Below are 18,641 nucleotides of genomic sequence, written 5' to 3'. Positions count from 1 at the left end.
GGAGAAAATATGAGGAACCCTTAAAACTCATTAAAAAGAAAAAATATAGTCCTATAAAGTAACACTTCACCAAAGAAGAGAAACAGATGGCTAATAAACACAGTCAAAAAAGCTTGACAAAGTAAAAAGCTTGACATCATTATTTGTCAGGGAAATACACATTTAAGACATAAGAGTCACCACTACAAACTTACTAGAAATAGCTCATATTAAAGACTGATTGTGGAGAGTATTAGAGAAGAGGTGAAGGAACTGGATATGTACACAGCTGGTGGAACTGTAAAGTGGTAGAATGACCTGCTTAAAAAGGTAAACATAAACCTGTCATATCCAGCCATTCTTCTGCAAAGAGAAGATGTTACATAGCACTAGAAGAAATTGTCTATCAATGTTTTTGACCATTTTATTGATAAAAGACCAAAACTGGAAAAAATCCAAATGTCCATCAATAGGTGATAGACAAATTGTGGTATGTACATGTAATGAAATGCTACTCAGGAATAAAAGAGATGAACTATTATTGATAAAGTGATATAGATTAATTTTAAATTATGCTGAATAAGAGAAGCCAGAGAACACAGTATATTATTATATGCACAGAAAACTTTAGGAATACAAAGCAGTCTATTAAGATAGACATTTTGTTCATGGGCAGGGTGGGAACGTGGCGGGCAAGAAGGTAGGGTGACCAAGGGCAGAGGTTGGAATTACCTAGAGAATGAGAGAAGACTTTTGGAGGGAAGGGATAGATTTATTATCTTGGTTATCATGATGCTTTCACAATTTCATGTTAAAATTTATCAGAGTGCACACTTTACACATAATTTATTGCATATCAATATTACCTCATAAGAAATATATTCATCTTACTTTCTAAGATAAAAATAGTACTCTATAAATATTTTTCTCTACATTTTTTTTTCCTTAAATTTATTCTGGAAAACATATCTTAGCAGTATTTAAAATTCTTTTCTTTCTTCTTCATAGTATTCTTTGGTTTATTCAACAACTCTTTACTATTGAACAGTTGGTTGTTTCAGTCATTTGTGACCATCTTTTGTTATGATAATTCATGCTTGAATTACATAATTTTGTAGATATGAATTTTAAACATTTGTTGAGTTCCCAGTATCTTTAGAAGGACTGGGATGAGATAGGTCAAGGTAGACCATTTGCCCAAGGTGGGTGAGGCCCTGAGTTCCCTCTGGAGCTCTGAAAAAAAAGAAAAGAAGTGGGATTGTTGAGTCATTAGGTAAATACATAAGCAGTTTTGGAAGACGTCACCAACTTTCATTCCTAGGGAGGTTGTCTCATTTTGTACACTTATCAGCAGTGTCTGAGGGTGCAGTATTCCTCCACATTCTCTCACCTACTGAGTATATTGTCAAATGTTTGGATCTTGCCAACATAAGTGAGAAATGGTATCTTAGTGTGGTTTAATTTGTCTTTTGTTCATTATGAACTAAGCAGAGCATGTTTCCATATTTTATAGCTATTTGCATCTCTTTTCCTGAGATCTTTTTATTTCTTCAGCCCACTTTAATATAGATTTGCTGCCTATTTTATTTATAATGCTCTTTATATTTCAGGAACATGATTCCTTGGAGAGGAATATGTTGCAAATATTTTTTCTCATATTGTCATTGTCAAAGTTCATGGGGGGATCGGGGAGGTTAAACACAGCAAGGCAAGGTTTATTTCTATGTTTTTAGTAATCATCTTTACACCTTCTTGCTTCTGGATTTTAAGACATAATCACGAAGGTTTTGGCCATTCATAATACATAGAAAAATTCAACCAATGTTTTCTAGTATTTGCTTATTTTCTATTTTTGCATTCAAGTTTCTTATCCATTTGTAGTTTATCCTTCTGAATAGAGAACAATCCAATTTTATCATTTTCCAAGTGATTATATGCAAATACTACTTTTTAAAAAGTCTGTTTTCCCCCAACGTAATTTTATTGTATCCCAAATGTCCAGTGCAGTTGGGTCTATTTCTGGATGGTCTGTTCTGTCCCACAATCTGTATGTATGCTTGGGCTTGGATGATGGTACATGTTTTCATTATAGAGTTTGACTTCCCCACCTCCTTCCCGCTTCATTGCTCTTATTTTTCATTGCCATCCTGCCTCTTCTTGTTTGACTGTTGTTTTGAATCGACTATATTCAACTTGACATGTTTTTGAAAATCCACATATATTCATTCCCTCACCAAGTTAAATGTCCCCAGTTTCTTAAACTTTTAGCACGTGCTTTCCAGTCTATTCATGATCCTAATCTTTTCCACAAGTCATTCAACCTTAAAATGTGGAATCCAGGAATGAAACCATTGGTGTAGGGGTAATAATGACATGATAGGGTGAAACTTAAAAAGTAGTGTCATTCAGAAGTAGAGGTGGGTTAGGGGAAAATCAGCACAGGAATGGAGTGAGCAGGGAAGGAACGCCCATTCGGAGCAGTGGTCCTCACTGCTCTCCTGGTCCCCAAGGGAGCAAGAGAGGCATCTACTCTCCTCTCTAGACCTTTGGGGCAGGTACCTGGGGCAAGTACGTGACAAAAGAGTTCTGCTCTGGGAGGGCCCGGGAGGACTGATTTTCTCCTTTTTCCCAGTTCCTTACCATAATCCCCTTCTGTTAGATTTCTAGCTGCTTCGGGGCTCCTCTAAACCGCGTGTCCTCTCCCAGTTCCGGGGGCACGTGACTTTTTCCTCCCCGTGTCCCTTGACTTGGACTCTTCCGTTGGGCTCTGCTGGCGCTCTCCCCCGCCCGAATCCGCAGTTGGTTCTTCCCGGTCCCCGCCCCGCCCCGCCCAGTCTGTGGCAAGCTCAGGGCACTGCAGTCCGCTCCGCTGCACCTGCTGATGACGTGTTTTTCACGCGTAGAGCGGAAAGCGCCAGGGGCTGGGGCAAGCGAAGTTCATTTCCAGTACCCACCCCTTGTGCTGGGTCCTTCCCAAGTAGGAAACGGCAGAAGAGGTCTGAGTCCTGTGCCGTTCAGCAGGGAAGCATCGTCTCCGCTCAGCTGTCCGTACACAATGGACTCAGTACCTGCCACCGTGCCTTCTGTCGCCACTTCCCCGGGGGACCCGGAGCTTCTGGGACCCCTGTCGGTGCTCTACGCAGCCCTGATAGCCAAGATCCTGGAGGTGACGATCCCTATGGGGGGGGGGGGAACTCCGTTGTGGCAGGCGGGTGACTGAATTGTGAGCTGAGTGGGTTCACTGAGTGATGCGGGGATGGAGAAATGGAGCGTGTCAGGCCCCAGGCAGGCAGGACTGAACTGTATTGTTCCGCGAGGCCGCTGAGAGTGTCCTTGAAGCTTTCCTCATTGCACTTTTTAAACGCAATACTGAGAGGTGGCAAACCCCTTGGTACGTTCCTAAATGCAGGTGACGTCTCAGTAGGTCTTGTCCCTCTGGAGACTGTTGGGAGGTGGGGCCAGAATGAGAGTCCTCTGGACACTTGAGGAGGGCGGTGTGGAGTAGAGGAGCAAAGGCTGATGTTTAATACGCTCGCTTTGAGTGCACAGAGTTAGACATGGACTTTCAGAGACGGAAGTTAGATTCAGAGTAGTTTATCTAAGCCAGTTTTCTAGAGTTGTCTGGAATTACTTGTCATTTGTCTTTGTTTATATAAGAGTAGAATAGAAATATAATTTAAAACCTTAGATAAATAGTTCATTCTTTGTATTATTCATTATCCTCGTTTTATTTGTAGCCATAAAGTTAGTTTTATCATATATTTTTTTGTGTTACATAATTTTTTTAAATCACAAAAACCAGGTTATCTATGAGAAAAGTATTATACAGAGGGATCTACCCAGGTGTTAGACAATATGATGTTGTAGGGCCTATTCCAAATGGAAATGTATGCTCAATTTAAAGTATATAGACTTATTATACTTGAAAACACTGCAGGCAAACAAGAAATATGACACTGCCAGGATCCTATCTCTCGAAGAAGCTATTGGAGAATGTTGAGGAGGTACTTTTCAGATGATGGTGGTGGTTTTGGAACTGCCATGATGATTCTTCGTGACTGTTATGAATATAAGTTTTCTCATTGCTTCTGACTTGTCTATTTCAGCTAGTTGCCACATTGCCCAATGATGTTCAGCCTGGGCCTGATTTTTATGGACTGCCGTGGAAGCCTGTACTTCTCACTGTCTTCTTGGGAATTGTTTCATTTGCCATTTTCTTCTGGAGAACTATTCTTGTTGTGAGTAAATTCACTTCCTTCTACCTTAGCACATAAATGCATGGGGTATTCTGTAGTCACTGCCCCTCCCCTTTCCAGTTTACTAATGTAAACACAAATTAGTGGTTGAAGTCACACTAACTTTATAAAATAATTTTAGTGTAATCTTTGTGTTGGTAAAGACTTAAGAAAACAAGATAACCTGAAAAATCTCAAGGAGAAAACTTCAATTTATAAGTTCCTTATATCAAAACCTAAGGATTAAGAATTAGGTAGGTGCAGTGGGAAGAACTGGTAATTCTTACAACCATTCTGACCAGTAGTTCCATATGTATCAGAAGTCTTCAAAGTGAGATAAAAGATGGGATAGGTTATATAAATATCCTTTTATGTAACATAATATGTCTAGTAGTGTATCCTAAAGAAATAACTAGTTATGCTTTAAAGATTTTCGGTAAGATTTTTCATCGGAACTGTGTATTAGATTGAAAACTTAGCACAACTTATTCCATTACAGAGATATTTTTAAGTTCTCATATGTTTGTATAATGGAATAGTAGGCAGCTTTATATATTTCAAAGATTTGAGGCACAGAAAATGCTCACAATTTAATATGAAGTAGAAAAAAGCAGAAACTAAGATTTAAATGTTGAAGAACTGTACGTTATATAAACACATACACAGGAAAAAATGCTGCAGAGGAATATAGCAAAATGATAAAAAGAAGGTGAGGTAATTTTTCAGTCTTTAATATATGCACTTCCCAGCTTTTGTCATTCAACCATATGTTAAGAAAATAGCTTTTTGTTTGGATGTATAGATTATATGTTGTCCAGAGACATATTATTAAATATTTTGTTCCTTCATAGTTATTTAACATAATTGGAGGAAAATTATTTTAGGTAAATGAACTTTGCATAAAAAGCCTTCAGTGGAAACTCAACAGTTAAAGTGGCCAGAAACATTGGCTGCAAATCTTTCCAAGTCTTAGTATTCCTTTTCTAATTACTTAATTTATATCAGACATACCATTGTTAATACAAGTTTCCTCTCCTTTTACAATTGAGTATAAAAGCACTTACAAAGAAATGCCTTCTTAAAAAGAAGAATCCTTTGCGTGGATTCCTCTGAGGACTTTTCTAATCTCATTGAACTGGTTCTCAGCTAAAAGGAAAAAGGAGGATAGAAAGGTAAAGAGAAAAGGAAAAAATGAAAACGCTTTATATTTCTCTCTTGGTTCTTTCAAGAACACTCTGTTCTCTCATTTAAGAGAACAGAATGTTTCTATTTTTCCTAGGTGAGGTAAGATCTGGGTCTTAGCTGCTGCTCCTCAGTCTCAGCATTTGACTTTGGAGTTTTGGTCCCTACCTTAGATGCCTGCTTTTTGCTACTTCCCATTTTCTCCTGTTGTCATTTTGGGTGAAAGCTTACTCTCTGATTAGTAAGCCTATGACATTAGAGAAATGTCCATTTCTTTCTGTATTGGAGTTTTCTGAATGTATTTTCCTATAACAAGAACATTATAAGTGGTGTTTTAGGATCTATATTATTAGAGTAAGTAAAGCATTAGTGTATATTTGTGAAAATAGTAGCCATTTCTATTATTAAAGTTAAGTGCTCATGTCATAGGATTGGAATATATATATATCTATATATATATATAGATATATATATATATATTCACTGTGACATAAGATACATACCTTAGTATTTTTATATGACAGAGGCTATTTATGAGGTATCATTACCAATTAAATTTGGAATGCTTGTTCTCCTTTACTTGTTTTTTAATACTGAACCAGACAGTTATTATATTCTCATTTGGTTTTGATTCTGTTTCTTTTAAGCAGATGTATGACATCAAGTTTAATCTTTATTTCTTTCTCTTTTAGGTCAAAGAAAGAGTATATCAAGGTAAATTTTTAGCCTTCTGTAACTTGTAATAACCCTTTGTATTTGTGTTTGATGTGTTTTATATATGTTAGAAGTAGATAGAGTGCTTTTCAATGCCTATTATTTTTTTAACTCCTTAAAATTTTACTATTCCTTGGATGCTAGCTTGGATAATAGAGTATATGTTGATGGTACCAAGTGAGATACAGGATGAGGAGGAACAAATTGTGGGAAGAAGATGATTAGTTTTAAATTGGGACATATTCACTTTGAATATTGTTGTAATACAATATTAGTGTGAACAGATGTATTACATTTGAACAGTATTTCTGTGCTAATGATTTAATCATACATTCAATAATTTGTTGGAGTAGAAAAAGAATGGTAATGTGAGCAGTATGCTTTCATTTTCCTTTTCCTTGGCAAAAATTTACATAAATTTGAAATGATTCCATTTTCTGAAAAGAAAGTGTTTCTTCAAGAAAGGAAGAATATCAAACTACAACATTTTACTGTATTTCCCATCTTTGAAATGTGCTTAAATTGAAATATCATTGTTCTTATATTTTTGTTAAATTTTCATGGTGTTTCACACCCTTATTGTTATTAACTCTAGATTGCTTTTTAAAGGCATAATTGTTATGCAAAGAAGTATTTCCTCATGTGCTGGGGATATAGCTCAGTTGGTAGAGTGCTTACCTTGCAAGCACAAGGTCCTGGGTTCATCCCCAGCACCGCAATTTAAAAAAAAAAGTATTTCCTCATAATGCCAGGTGACATGTCTTTGCTTTTAGTCGATTTAATTGAATTTCATTTAGAGATTGTAATAATCTTGTGGATTTTCCCCCTTTTTAGTTACTGAACAGCAAATTTCTGAAAAGTTAAAGACTATCATGAAAGAAAATGAAGAACTGGTGCAAAAATTGTCAAACTATGAACAGAAGGTAGAATAATTTTTCTACTTTCTTTCCCCCTTGATTCCAGCATGAATCATTTCTACCTGTTTTATAGTTGAAATATTTTTAAATCATTTTAAAATTTTTGTTTCATTATTTCATACTAACCATCCAAGTCCTAAGTAATCATCATATGTATTAAGTACTGCTTTCTTCTGGAGGGGTCACTTACCTGGAAGTAAGTTTTATTAACACTATAATATGTATCTTTTAATTCTGAATGCTTTATTTTACATAGATCAGGGAATCAAAGAAACATGTCCAGGAAACCAAGAAACAAAACATAGTCCTCTCTGATGAAGCAATGAAATATAAGGTACAAATCCCTGGTTTTATGGGAGTTACATTCTAAACTCAAAAAGTCAATGTAATGACTAACTATTAATCTTGACATCTGATTTCCTAGGATAAAATCAAGCTACTTGAAGAAACTAATGAGATTCTTGAGGACAGAGCTAAAAGTCTTCATGTTATGTTAGAATCTGAGAGAGAACAGAATGTCAAGAATCAGGACTTGGTAAGAGTTTTAGTGTGATTTGACTTTTGAAGTGTTTTGTAAAATGGGTTAAGTTGGACTTTCCCCATGGAGTTAAGTAAAGTCAGATTAGGAGTCAGGGAAGTTGAACCCGTTTCTGCCCATTTTGTGGAACTTTTCAGTACTGATCCAAGAAATTATTTTTATGGGCCTAGGAAATATTTGAGTCCTCAATCCTGGGTAATTTTCATATTGCTTTGCTCTGCCCTCTGAAACATGCAGAATCTATTGCCCCATTCAGCAGTGTTTGTATATTGTTTTGTTTACAGCATCCTATTTTTAAATACTTTTTACTTTAGAATAGTTCTACAATAACATAAAAGTAGCAAAGATAGTTGAGAGTGTTCTGAAATATCCCACCCCCAGGTAAACTTGATCACCTAGCTGAGGTAGTGTTCACCAGATTTCTCCACTGGGATTCTTCCAATCCCTTGCCTATTCTTTGGAAGTTACTATGTACAGTCCATAGTGAAAGTATGAAGAGTTAAGGGCTAAGGATACAGCTGATGGTAGAACACTTGCCTAGCATGCAGAAGGCCCAGGATTCAATCCCAGGCACTGCAAAGAGTGAAGAGTTCTGTTCCACTTCCTGGAGGAGCAAATATCTTTATAATTTTTTGGAATTCTTCTATATGTGAGATTTGTCTATTCTCCCTTAGATTCTCTCATTTCTACTTCAGGCAAGAGAGCTTTAACATGATCTTGGGAAATCTTTTTTCTCCATCACTAGAAAAAAATTCCTAATTTGAACTGGTGTACTTAAAAGAGTAACTAATTTTCTATACTTTTAAAAATTTTATTTACTGATTTCCTTTTCATTTTCTGTACTTTGACCTTTTAGTCTGCTTATCTACTACTTTATCTCATAACCAGGAAGGTTGTGGATGCCATGAAATATTTATGACTTCATTTTCCCTTGTCTCTTTCAGTTCTTGATTTTTTGCTTAGGACAAACTGAATCCCTTGCTTTTACCTGAAATGTAAGGGGATGGGTTGAAATATATTTTGTCATGTTTATCATTTTCGGCGTATGTATGTATTTACATCAGTATTTCTGGGTTGGGGAGATAGCTCAGTCAGTAGAGTGCTTCCCTTGCAAGCGCAGCGCCCTGGGTTCGATCCCCAGTACCGCAAAAAAAAAAAAAAAAAAAAAAAATGTATATCAGTATTTCTACTGAAATCCTCATGCATATTTTGTGTTCTATTTTCACCTGGCAGATAATAGAAAACAAGAAATCTATAGAGAAGTTAAAGGATGTTATTTCAATGAATGCTTCAGAATTTTCAGAGGTAAACTTGCCAACACCTGCTACAGGATATTAATACTACATATTAGTTTGGTGGAAGACCAAAAGTTTAAGGTGTACTAAAATGTGCACCAAATGAGAACTACATGATGTCTGGTTCGGGAAGTAGAACTTTGTTTTGTTCTGTGGAATTAATTCACTAACTGTGGTGTTTTGCATTAGGTTCAAATTGCTCTTAATGAAGCTAAGCTTAGTGAAGAGAAGGTGAAGTGTGAATGCCATCGGGTTCAGGAAGAAAATGCTAGGCTTAAGAAGAAGAAAGAGCAGGTAAAGAAAAATTGATGTCATACATAATGTAAGCTAGGGAAGTGAATATTATTACCTTGTATCTTAGATTTGTTTCTAAGGTAAGGAATTATTCATGCAGGACCTTTTCTTAGATGTGCACATTTAAGCCTTTCTCCCCAAGTGGAGTGCATATATGTGTTCTCCATGTGTTTGGGATTTTCTATTCTGTACAGCTTATTTCAGTCCTTAGAGTGTTGGTCTTTTCTTATCAAATATCAATCAGTTATTAACTTGATAGCCTCAAAGAATCTTCTTCAAGCAGAAAATTAAGTATTTTATAACCCTTTTATGAGTAGTTACTTCTTCACGGGCCAAGGGAAGGTTGTATGATAAGGAGTCTGAATTCAGGAGCCAGTCACATATGCCCATCCATTCCTACTGGAAGGAAGTGGTTTGAATTGGCAGCAATTTTCTGGGGAATGCAATCAACAGGGTCAACTTCCTTGACAGCTCTGACGTTCTTACTGCAGCTCTGAGGGTTGGGGCCACTCTTCCCTCTTCCTTAACTGAGGTCTCAACTCTTAGTGGCAGGCTACCAAGGATGTATGGCTTTCTATTTCCCTGTCTAAATCTTGTGGTCCTGATGTCTCCAGGGCAAAACCCCACCCTAACCTATAGGAATTCACGTGTTTTGACTTTTCAGTTGCAGCAGGAAATCCAAGACTGGAGTAAATCACATGCTGAGCTCAGTGAGCAAATAAAATCATTTGAGAAGTCCCAGAAAGATTTAGAAGTAGCTCTTACTCACAAAGATGATAATATTAATGTAAGTTTATTCTCCATGTACATGCTTGGTCTCGGGAATTCTCCTGAAAGCTTCCGAATTAAAATTGAGAGACTCTTTCACCTTTTACTTCTTTTCTAGGCTTTGACTAATTGTATCACACAGTTGAATCGGCTAGAGTGTGAATCGGAATGCGAGGGTCAAAATGAAGGAGGAGATGAATCAGATGAACTAGCCAATGGAGAAGTAGGAGGTAAGATTGGTCTCAGGGAGGTTGAATTCTTGTTTGCTTTCCTGTCTTTAAGTACACAGATGCCACTTTTCAGCTGACTGAATTTCTTCTTAAGCTCTGTGCAGAAGTGTAGGTGCATCTCCCTGGATCTGTAGAAATGTCTGTTGCATTGGCAGAGGTGGGTTGCTGGGGTGTAGTGTAGCAATAGGCATGTGAAGAACAGTGACTATTTTTCCATCCCATTGAGAATAAGATAAGTACACTGCAGTTGGGATAGTCATGTCTTCAACCTCTGAGTATTGAACATTGTACAGTAACAGACACTTGTTTCTCAACTTTATGCAGGTGATACTTGATTTTGATACTCATCATCTCTATGTCTCTGTGGTTTTAAGGCCCATGGCAGTTTTAAGAGTAGTGAGGTGGTTGGAGCCTTAAACTAAGGCTGTGAGAACAGAAGCTAGAGGGTATAAGGAAGCTAGAGGGAGGGGTAGCAGAGTTTACTGCTGTGGAAAATATTTCCATATGTTCTTTCCATGTTGTATATAGCTTGCATAGAGTGTTTTACACCACACCTGTTGATAGATTCAAGGATAAAATACAGGATTGACTCTTTCTGAATAACACAGTTACTTGTCCAGGTGGAGACAGATGTGAGCAAGAAGAAAGGCTTTTATTTTACAAGTGTAGCATAGAAAACTGACAATTCTTTTTTTCTTAAATCTAAGCCTGCAGTTCTCTTAAGAGTCAATGAATCTACTCAGTTCAGTTGTTCTATTGATTTTTTTCTTTTAGTGTTTGAACATGGTCATTGCTTACTTTGGGGAAGTTGGGAGAATATAGAGTAAAAAGCAAGGCAATGAAGCGCAATTAACATCTTTTGTTTTTCAGGTGACCAGAGTGCAAAGGTGAAAAATCGAATTAAGCAGCTGATGGATGTCTCTCGGGTATAGTTCTTTGTAAGAGTCCCATAGTGCCTGTGAATGCTTCCTGCACCTCACTTTTAATAGTATCTCTCTCTTCTGCAATTTTTAGACACAAACTGCAATATCAGTAGTTGAAGAGGATCTAAAACTTTTACAACTGAAGCTAAGAGCCTCAATGTCCACAAAGTGTAACCTAGAAGGTGGGTTCTTCTAGAAATGAAATTGCCGTATGTTGGGAAGTCTCAAAATCTTATGGAAAGATAAAGAATGGCTTTTTACTCTCATACTTCTCATTTTTCTCAGCACTGCCCCCTCAAACAATTTCTCAAGTCCTCGTACACATACAGAGATCAGTTGTTTTATCTTTTAACAGACCAAATAAAGAAATTAGAAGATGACCGCAATTCACTACAGTCTGCTAAAACTGGGCTGGAAGATGAGTGCAAAACTCTGAGGCAGAAAGTGGAGATTTTAAATGAACTGTACCAGCAGAAGGAGATGGCTCTGCAAAAGTAAGATTTTCATTGTTCGTTATTGTAATCACTGTGTGACCTAATACAGATAATATTATCTTTCTTTAAAGATTATTTTTGCAGTTCCTTCCAGTGGTAATAAATACGGATTTGTTTCCTTTGTGGTTTGTGTACCATTACTCGTATTGTTCTTTCCATCTAACCAATTGTCACATTCATATGAAGCATGAGTGGCTAACTGGTACTAACAGTTAGTGATGTGGAAATACCTCTCTTTTGAAGATCCAGCTGCTCTCTGTTATCTCACCATTGTTTTAGTTTCCTTTCATTGTGATCAGTCATGTAATTCTAATAAGTTTTGAACTTGTATCTCTATTTCTTGACCTTTAAAATCCTGAGTGATTTGGATGGCATTTTTCACAATAAAAACTTCAAAAGGGAATAATATATAGTTATTGAAGGTATAGTAAGTTTTGGACTTCAATATCAGATGTTCACACTAAACAGTTTAACTGGTGAGGACCTTAGCAGTTCTGATTACAGAAGTGCTTGTTTTTAGTATATATTTACATATTAATCTTCTCAAACGTACATCTCAATGAGGTAGTTTTCTTTGGAAAGATATATTTTGGCAATTCATTTGAACTTTTAATCCACAAAAATACTTGAATACTCTAACAAGGTTAGGTTGTTTGTGTCAGATTTTGTTTCTGTTTGCTCCTATATTTTATTCTTCGGCATATATATATAGCAGTCTTTGTCTTGTGAAGCAAAGACAGACCTTACAGACCTAACTCTTTTTACGTATTTTTCACTTCTACTGCCTAATGCCTTACCCTTAACTTTTCTAATTCAGTTTTCTCCAAGCAACCTGTTTAGAATCTCTAAATTTTGTTCTAAACGCTTGGCTGGCTTCAGAGAAACATTTCTTGTTTCATCACTTGTTTTTTTCAAAAGAACACCTTTTTTCTCTGTCCCTACTAGTAATCTGAATGACCTAAATGGCAGTTGATTTTCTTTGTGATGCAGTCAAATGTAGCACTGTTTTCTTCAATTCCTGCAAAATCCATTCATTCCCACTCTGTGGTTTGTACTCTGTTACTCATCCACAGGCACTGTTAGTTCATGCCTGGGTCATCTTTTTTGTTACTACCTAATTAATCACCTGTCTTCATTCTCCAGTTTTTTATATGACTTCTTTCCAATTCTGGTTAATTTTCTTTACAACCTCTTGAGTGGACTTTCTAAAATATAAGTCCATCCATGTCAATATGTGCCTGAAGTTTTGAAGAATTAGCTTTCTATTTCATGACCAGTTTTTTCTTTCTTGTATATTTTGAATAGTTTAAATATTTTTAATTCTTTTGCTTATCCCCTGTGTAAGCTTGGTGTATTCACGGATTGTTATATTCATCTTCTTAAAATTTAAAGACCATGCTGTATATCCTGAACTTCAAAAAAACCTGACATAGAATAAAAGATTTATTTATTTCTGTGCCTTAAATAGCTCCTGAATTAGATTAGATACTGTTGTGGTAATAGATGTGAGTACTTCATGTACTGCAAACTCCACAAGACATTCATTCACCATTCATTCAATTTATACACATATTTACAGTTTCTGTAGTTCTTCATTCTACATTGTTGGTCTCTCCTTTGAAATTACTTTCTTTCTGTTTGAACATTGTCCTTTAGTGATAGATTTGGTGAGTTTATTAGAGTGTAGTATAAGGCTAAACAGAGAATAGCATTTTTATCCATTCAATATTGCTACCTTTATAATCTATATTATAGTAGGTGGACATTCTAAGCTTCCTGCTCAGAGTTAAAACCAGTTTCCATTTTTAAAGGATCTTTCTTTCGGTTGCTGAATTTTTACTGTTCCGTAGCTTTAGCACTTTGAAGAGAGCCAATTATTTTGTGTTTTAAAATTTTTCTTTAAGGAGTCCATTATCATTGTTGTTTCCTTTGTCAAATGTCTCTCCCCTGCCCTAGTTCCTGTAGTCATTTCTCTCTGGCTTTTGAACAGTTGTATCAGGGAGTGCCTAGGTGTAGTCCTCCCCACACCCCCTTACCTCTTGCATTTATGCTGCTCGGGGCCACTAACCATCTCTTGAATTTTGGGGTCTTTTTTCTAAATGATAATTTTACCTCATTCTCTCTTCTAATTTCAATAAAACATGTTAGAAGTTGATTTCCCCTGCCTTCCACATTCTGAATTTGCTTCATTCTGGATATTTACTTCTGACCTAGTTTAAAAGTGCTAAGATTTATTTTACTTCTCAAATCTGCTGCTAAAATCATTCATTAATGAGTTGCTAATTTACTCATTAGTTACTATATTTCAGGTTTTTAAAAAAATACTGTTGTAGTAGTAGATGGACACAATACCTTGGTTTTGTTTATTTATTTTATGTGGTGTTGAGGATGGAACCCAGTGTCCCACATGTGTGAGGCAAGCACTCTAGCACTGAACCACAACCCCAGCCTTTCTCAGGTTTTTTTTTGTTCGTGGGTATGACAAGCTCAAACCAGAACATTGAGCATGTGCCCTACCATTGGCTATATCCCCCGCTTCCTTGCTCTTGTCATAAGGGACAGGGTTTCACTGTGTTTCCCAAGCTACCTTCAATCTGATCCTTCTGCCTTGCCTCCCAAGTATTTGGTACTATAGGTAGGCCACCACATCCATCTATTTTTTAGTTTTGGAGTTTCTAATACTGTGGTGAAATTCATGATCTGGACTTTAATTTCTGGACTATGTAAAGTCACAGTGATTCTAAAACATGTGTGATAACTCTTTTGGGAATTCCCTTTTTGGTTAGAGTTTGCTCATGGAACTTTATCTTATGGACTGCCTGGTCAGTTTTGACTGGCAAATGTTGTCATAATTATAAATGAAATTTGAGACCTAAGATAATGAAGTTATCTTTTTTTAAAAAAAAAGTTTTTCAGTTGTCATTGAATCTTTTTATTTAATTTATTTATTCATATGCGGTGCTTAGGATCGAACCCAGGGCCTCACACATGCCAGGCAAGCACTCTACCACTGAGTCACAACTTTAGCCCCTGAAGTTATCTTCTTATAGAAAAGAGTTGAAATTACTCTCAGTAAGATTGTCACTTGAACCTAATTGTCAATTAAGATCATTCAAAAATGACTTTTGTTCTTTCAGTGTTTCAGTATTGTTTTTTTTTATACTTTGTTCCTTACTTAAGTGTGCAGTACTTTCTAGTCTTAATCCAAAGCCTAGGGCTTTTACTGGGGGTCACCCTTACTTGTAGCCCTAAACACTTTTTTTCTGTGAGCCCAGGAATTTGATGAAGGCTTTGTTCAGACTCTTTCTGTCATTGTGTTATCTTCAATGCATGGGTCAACCTAAAAGAAAAGTACCTTAAATGCCAGTCTTAATTGGAATTCTGAGATTCCTTTTTCTAATGCATCTTGGCCACATACACATATCTTCCCTGCCTTATCAACTCTGATCCCTTCAAACACATACTGTGTATTCTTCTCAAGGTGGTTTGATTGTTCTTAGTGCTCTCAGGCTAGTTCATTGATTATTGAAAAACAATTCTCTCTCCTTCAACACTCAATTTTTTTTTACATTTCTTCTTAAGAAAGTGTCAGGGGGAAATTATTATATTTCTTTAGTCATCATATATATCTTTTTTTCTTTTAAAATGTCGATAGACCTTTATTTTATTAATTTCTCTATATGTGGTGCTGAAAATCGAATCCTATACCTAAAACATGCTAGGCAAGTGCGTTAGCACTGAGCCACAATCCCAGCCCAAGTCATCATTTATATCTTAAACAGTGAGCTCCTTTCTTCTTTAGCATCTTACAAGGTAACTAGTATATTGTAGACACTCATAAAATATTTGCTGAAGAATTAAATGAGCAGTTTTAAAACACTACATAATCCCCTTTTCTATTTGGTTACTCTAATTCTTCTAATTTTCCTTCTGATTCATGGAAAATTAAGTTTCAAGTTACTTAATTTTTGAATTGGAACTATGGCTAAAGCAGTGCAAGGATAGAAGAAAGTATTTTTTAAACCATTAAATGTGTCTACCGTTGTTATAGTAGATGAATGTCTTGATTTTCATGATCAATGTTAAAACTTGTTGTCAGTAGATAATATCCTGATCATGGGTCAGTTTGGATTCTTTTTGTGGTTGGTAGACATTGTCAGAACTCAGATTTGCCTTTTTGCTTAATCACACTTCTTTTGAAATTGGTGTCTAAAGTGTGAAAATGTTCTGTGGTGAGTTGTATAGATAGAATACATGTTCAGAAAAGCTTTCTCTCTGGCTGACTCTTATCTTGGTACCAGTCTTGGATTGGGAAACAAATTCCTCCATGACAAAGATGTACTTAGCCATGGCAAAAATGACAAAGAATTCTCCCCTGCTTTATCCTGATATGTTTGTGTTAGGTTGATTGGTCCTGACTTTCCACTTAGAAGTGAAGTGAGTTTTCATCATCTTGAGCCTAGGAGACTTGCCCTTGGGGCACATATTGTTTTTACATTTGTTTTACTTACTGGTAATTAGAGAATTAAGAGCAGAAGTTAGAAAATGTAAGTGATTTGCCAGTTTTGATTTCCTAAATTGCAGGTTTGAATTGCTTCCTATTTTATAATCCTAAGCATTTTAGAGAAGGGTGGGAAGTGACATTTGAATAGAGCAGTCATACACACTGCTAGGGGAAAAGAGAAAGTTTGACTTGAAAACTGGTTTTATTTTTAGGAAACTGAGTCAAGAAGAGTATGAGAGACAAGAAAGAGAACAACGGCTGTCAGCTGCAGATGAAAAGGCAGTTTTGGCTGCACAGGAAGTTAAAACTTACAAGTGAGTTCAATGTCTAATGAACTGTAGTGTTAGCTTTCTTTTGAATCTGATTTGACATGATGTAGAAGAAAAGAGCACAGAAGTATAAGTAATGAGAGGATATGAATACATTCAATTCACACAAAAGAAAAGTAAATTTCAATTGAAGAAATGAAAAATGTTAACAAAAATTGACTTATACCCAAATGCTGGCAAGACCAGAAGGGAACTTGTTTCATGCAAACAGTTCTGAGGGTTTTGTATGTTGGAGTAATTCTTTAAGAAAGCAGTTTGCTATGCGATGTTTTAAAACCATTAATATACGATTTGATAGAGCTGTGAAATCTTCTATGGATATAATTTTAAAAAAGAAAAGTTTTAAGGAAGAAGATATGCCTAGCAAAATTATTTGAGAACACATTGATGAACAGTTAAGGAAATTATAATTTATCAATTGAGAATCTCTCACAGTTAAATTAGAAAGAAATTAGATAGTATTAGATTTTATATATTTATTTATTTATTTATTGATCCTGGGGATTGGACCGAGGGACGCTTTACCACTGAGCTATATCCCCAGACCTTCCTTTACTTTGAGACAGGGTCTAAGTTGTATAGATTCTCACTAAATTGCTGAGACTGGCCTCAAACTTGTGATCCTCCTGCCTCAGACTCCCAAGTCACTGGGATTACAGGTGTGTGCCATTGCACCTGGCTGGAATATTAGTTTTGATCTCACATGATTTGTATAACTATATAAAGTGTTTTTCTTATGTATGATGAAGTCTTTAAAAGTATAGCTGACAGAGTAAAGGGAACATGATCAGATTGTTTCAGATTTTATTCAATTGTTTTGACTAATAAAACCAAGTATAATTTTTAGGCGGAGAATTGAAGAAATGGAGGAAGAATTACAGAAAACAGAGCGCTCATTTAAGAACCAGGTAGTGATTAATACTGTTGTGTAGTTGCAGAATTTTTTGATATCTAATACAGACCATTATAGGCTAGTATAATGAGTCCCTAAACATTTTTTTTAATGTGTTGTCTTTTTCAGATTGCTACTCATGAGAAGAAAGCTCATGATAACTGGGTAAGACTTTTCTCCCCTTTTCTTATTTTGTGTATAGTCTACCATAACCGAATTTGAATATTTCTTTCTCTAATAGCTCAAAGCTCGTGCTGCAGAAAGAGCTATAGCTGAAGAGAAAAGGGAAGCTGCTAATTTGAGACACAAGTATGTGATTTTGATACCTTCCTGTATGTTTTATAGTGTTTTAAGACTATGCTAGATGGTATCTAAGAAGGAGTAGATTACTGTTTCACATTGAAGTCCATTCTTTCTCAATATTCAAGATTATTGGAAATGACCCAAAAGATGGCAATGCGGCAAGATGAACCTGTGATTGTAAAACCAATGGCGGGAAGACCAAATACACAAAACCCTCCCCGGAGAGGTAGGGAGCACTTTGTAAAGGGAGGTAGACTATTTCTTGGTGCAGAATGTATGTTAATTACTTTTTATTTCTGTGTGTAATGGTTATGAAATAATCTGAATGACTTACTAAAGGGTGGGCAGTATAAAGGCTGCTTTTAAGTGATAACCAGGCCTCATTGTCTTTAGGTCCACTGAGCCAGAATGGGTCTTTTGGCCCATCCCCTGTGAGTGGTGGAGAATGTTCCCCTCCACTGACAGCAGAGCCAGCTGGGAGACCTGTCTCTGCTACTCTTAATCGAAGAGATATGGGTAGAAGTGAATTTGGTGAGCGTTCACATGTTGCTTTGCAATAAACTGTTTCAAGAGTTTTTTTATTTTTTCCCCTTTTGAGTATTCTATTTAAAACATTATAGAATGTGGGCCTGTAAATATATAGAAGAAAATTTCTTATTTTGTCTTATTGAATAAATAGTGTGCTGTAAAATCTGCTGTAGAATAGAAAACGTTTTTTTCCTGGAGAACCCTGTATTATTAATTTTCTTTACAATTTTACACTGTGAAGTGTAAGCCTTTATCTTTAAATTAACTTTCTATGGTGTTCCTTTCTCAAATATTCTAAAAGTAGCCTTAAAACTTTATGCAGTATGTATATTTCCATTGTCATTATATTAGTATGAAATACTGAGTCTTATTTCCAATTTTAAATATGTCTATAGTATTGGTAATATTGGAAGTCAGGTTATACAGAGTGAAGAAAAGCCAGCCTACATACTTTAAGTCTATAGCTTGAAGTTCAGTAGGAGACTTTTAATGTACAGGGCTTCCTGCTGGTCTTCC

At 36.1% G+C, this 18,641-nt stretch overlaps 1 protein-coding gene across 5 annotated transcripts in view; it reads left to right on the top strand.

The window, feature by feature from the left end:
• Positions 1–18,641, top strand: part of LOC124961044 (transport and Golgi organization protein 1 homolog) — a 51,642-nt gene that overhangs the window by 29,065 nt on the left and 3,936 nt on the right. For 2 of the 5 annotated variants that reach the window (XM_047519763.1, XM_047519760.1), the window contains exons 7-24: positions 4,086–4,217; positions 6,089–6,110; positions 6,945–7,033; positions 7,284–7,361; positions 7,452–7,562; positions 8,799–8,870; positions 9,050–9,154; positions 9,819–9,941; positions 10,041–10,152; positions 11,023–11,078; positions 11,167–11,257; positions 11,431–11,569; positions 16,286–16,387; positions 17,250–17,310; positions 17,424–17,459; positions 17,536–17,603; positions 17,723–17,823; positions 17,991–18,128. In XM_047519763.1, coding sequence (XP_047375719.1) covers positions 4,086–4,217; positions 6,089–6,110; positions 6,945–7,033; positions 7,284–7,361; positions 7,452–7,562; positions 8,799–8,870; positions 9,050–9,154; positions 9,819–9,941; positions 10,041–10,152; positions 11,023–11,078; positions 11,167–11,257; positions 11,431–11,569; positions 16,286–16,387; positions 17,250–17,310; positions 17,424–17,459; positions 17,536–17,603; positions 17,723–17,823; positions 17,991–18,128 — 1,636 coding nt within the window. Of the gene's footprint in view, positions 1–2,872; positions 3,146–4,085; positions 4,218–6,088; positions 6,111–6,944; positions 7,034–7,283; positions 7,362–7,451; positions 7,563–8,798; positions 8,871–9,049; positions 9,155–9,818; positions 9,942–10,040; positions 10,153–11,022; positions 11,079–11,166; positions 11,258–11,430; positions 11,570–16,285; positions 16,388–17,249; positions 17,311–17,423; positions 17,460–17,535; positions 17,604–17,722; positions 17,824–17,990; positions 18,129–18,641 lie in introns of those variants that run through there. The other 3 variants (XM_047519764.1, XM_047519762.1, XM_047519761.1) reach the window with 3 other exon arrangements.

Source organism: Sciurus carolinensis, chromosome 12 (genome assembly GCF_902686445.1).
Source record: "Sciurus carolinensis chromosome 12, mSciCar1.2, whole genome shotgun sequence".
Lineage (NCBI taxonomy): Eukaryota > Metazoa > Chordata > Mammalia > Rodentia > Sciuridae > Sciurus > Sciurus carolinensis.
The sequence above is the reverse complement of the archived record's forward strand: the minus strand, read 5'-3'. Positions and strand labels throughout refer to the sequence as shown.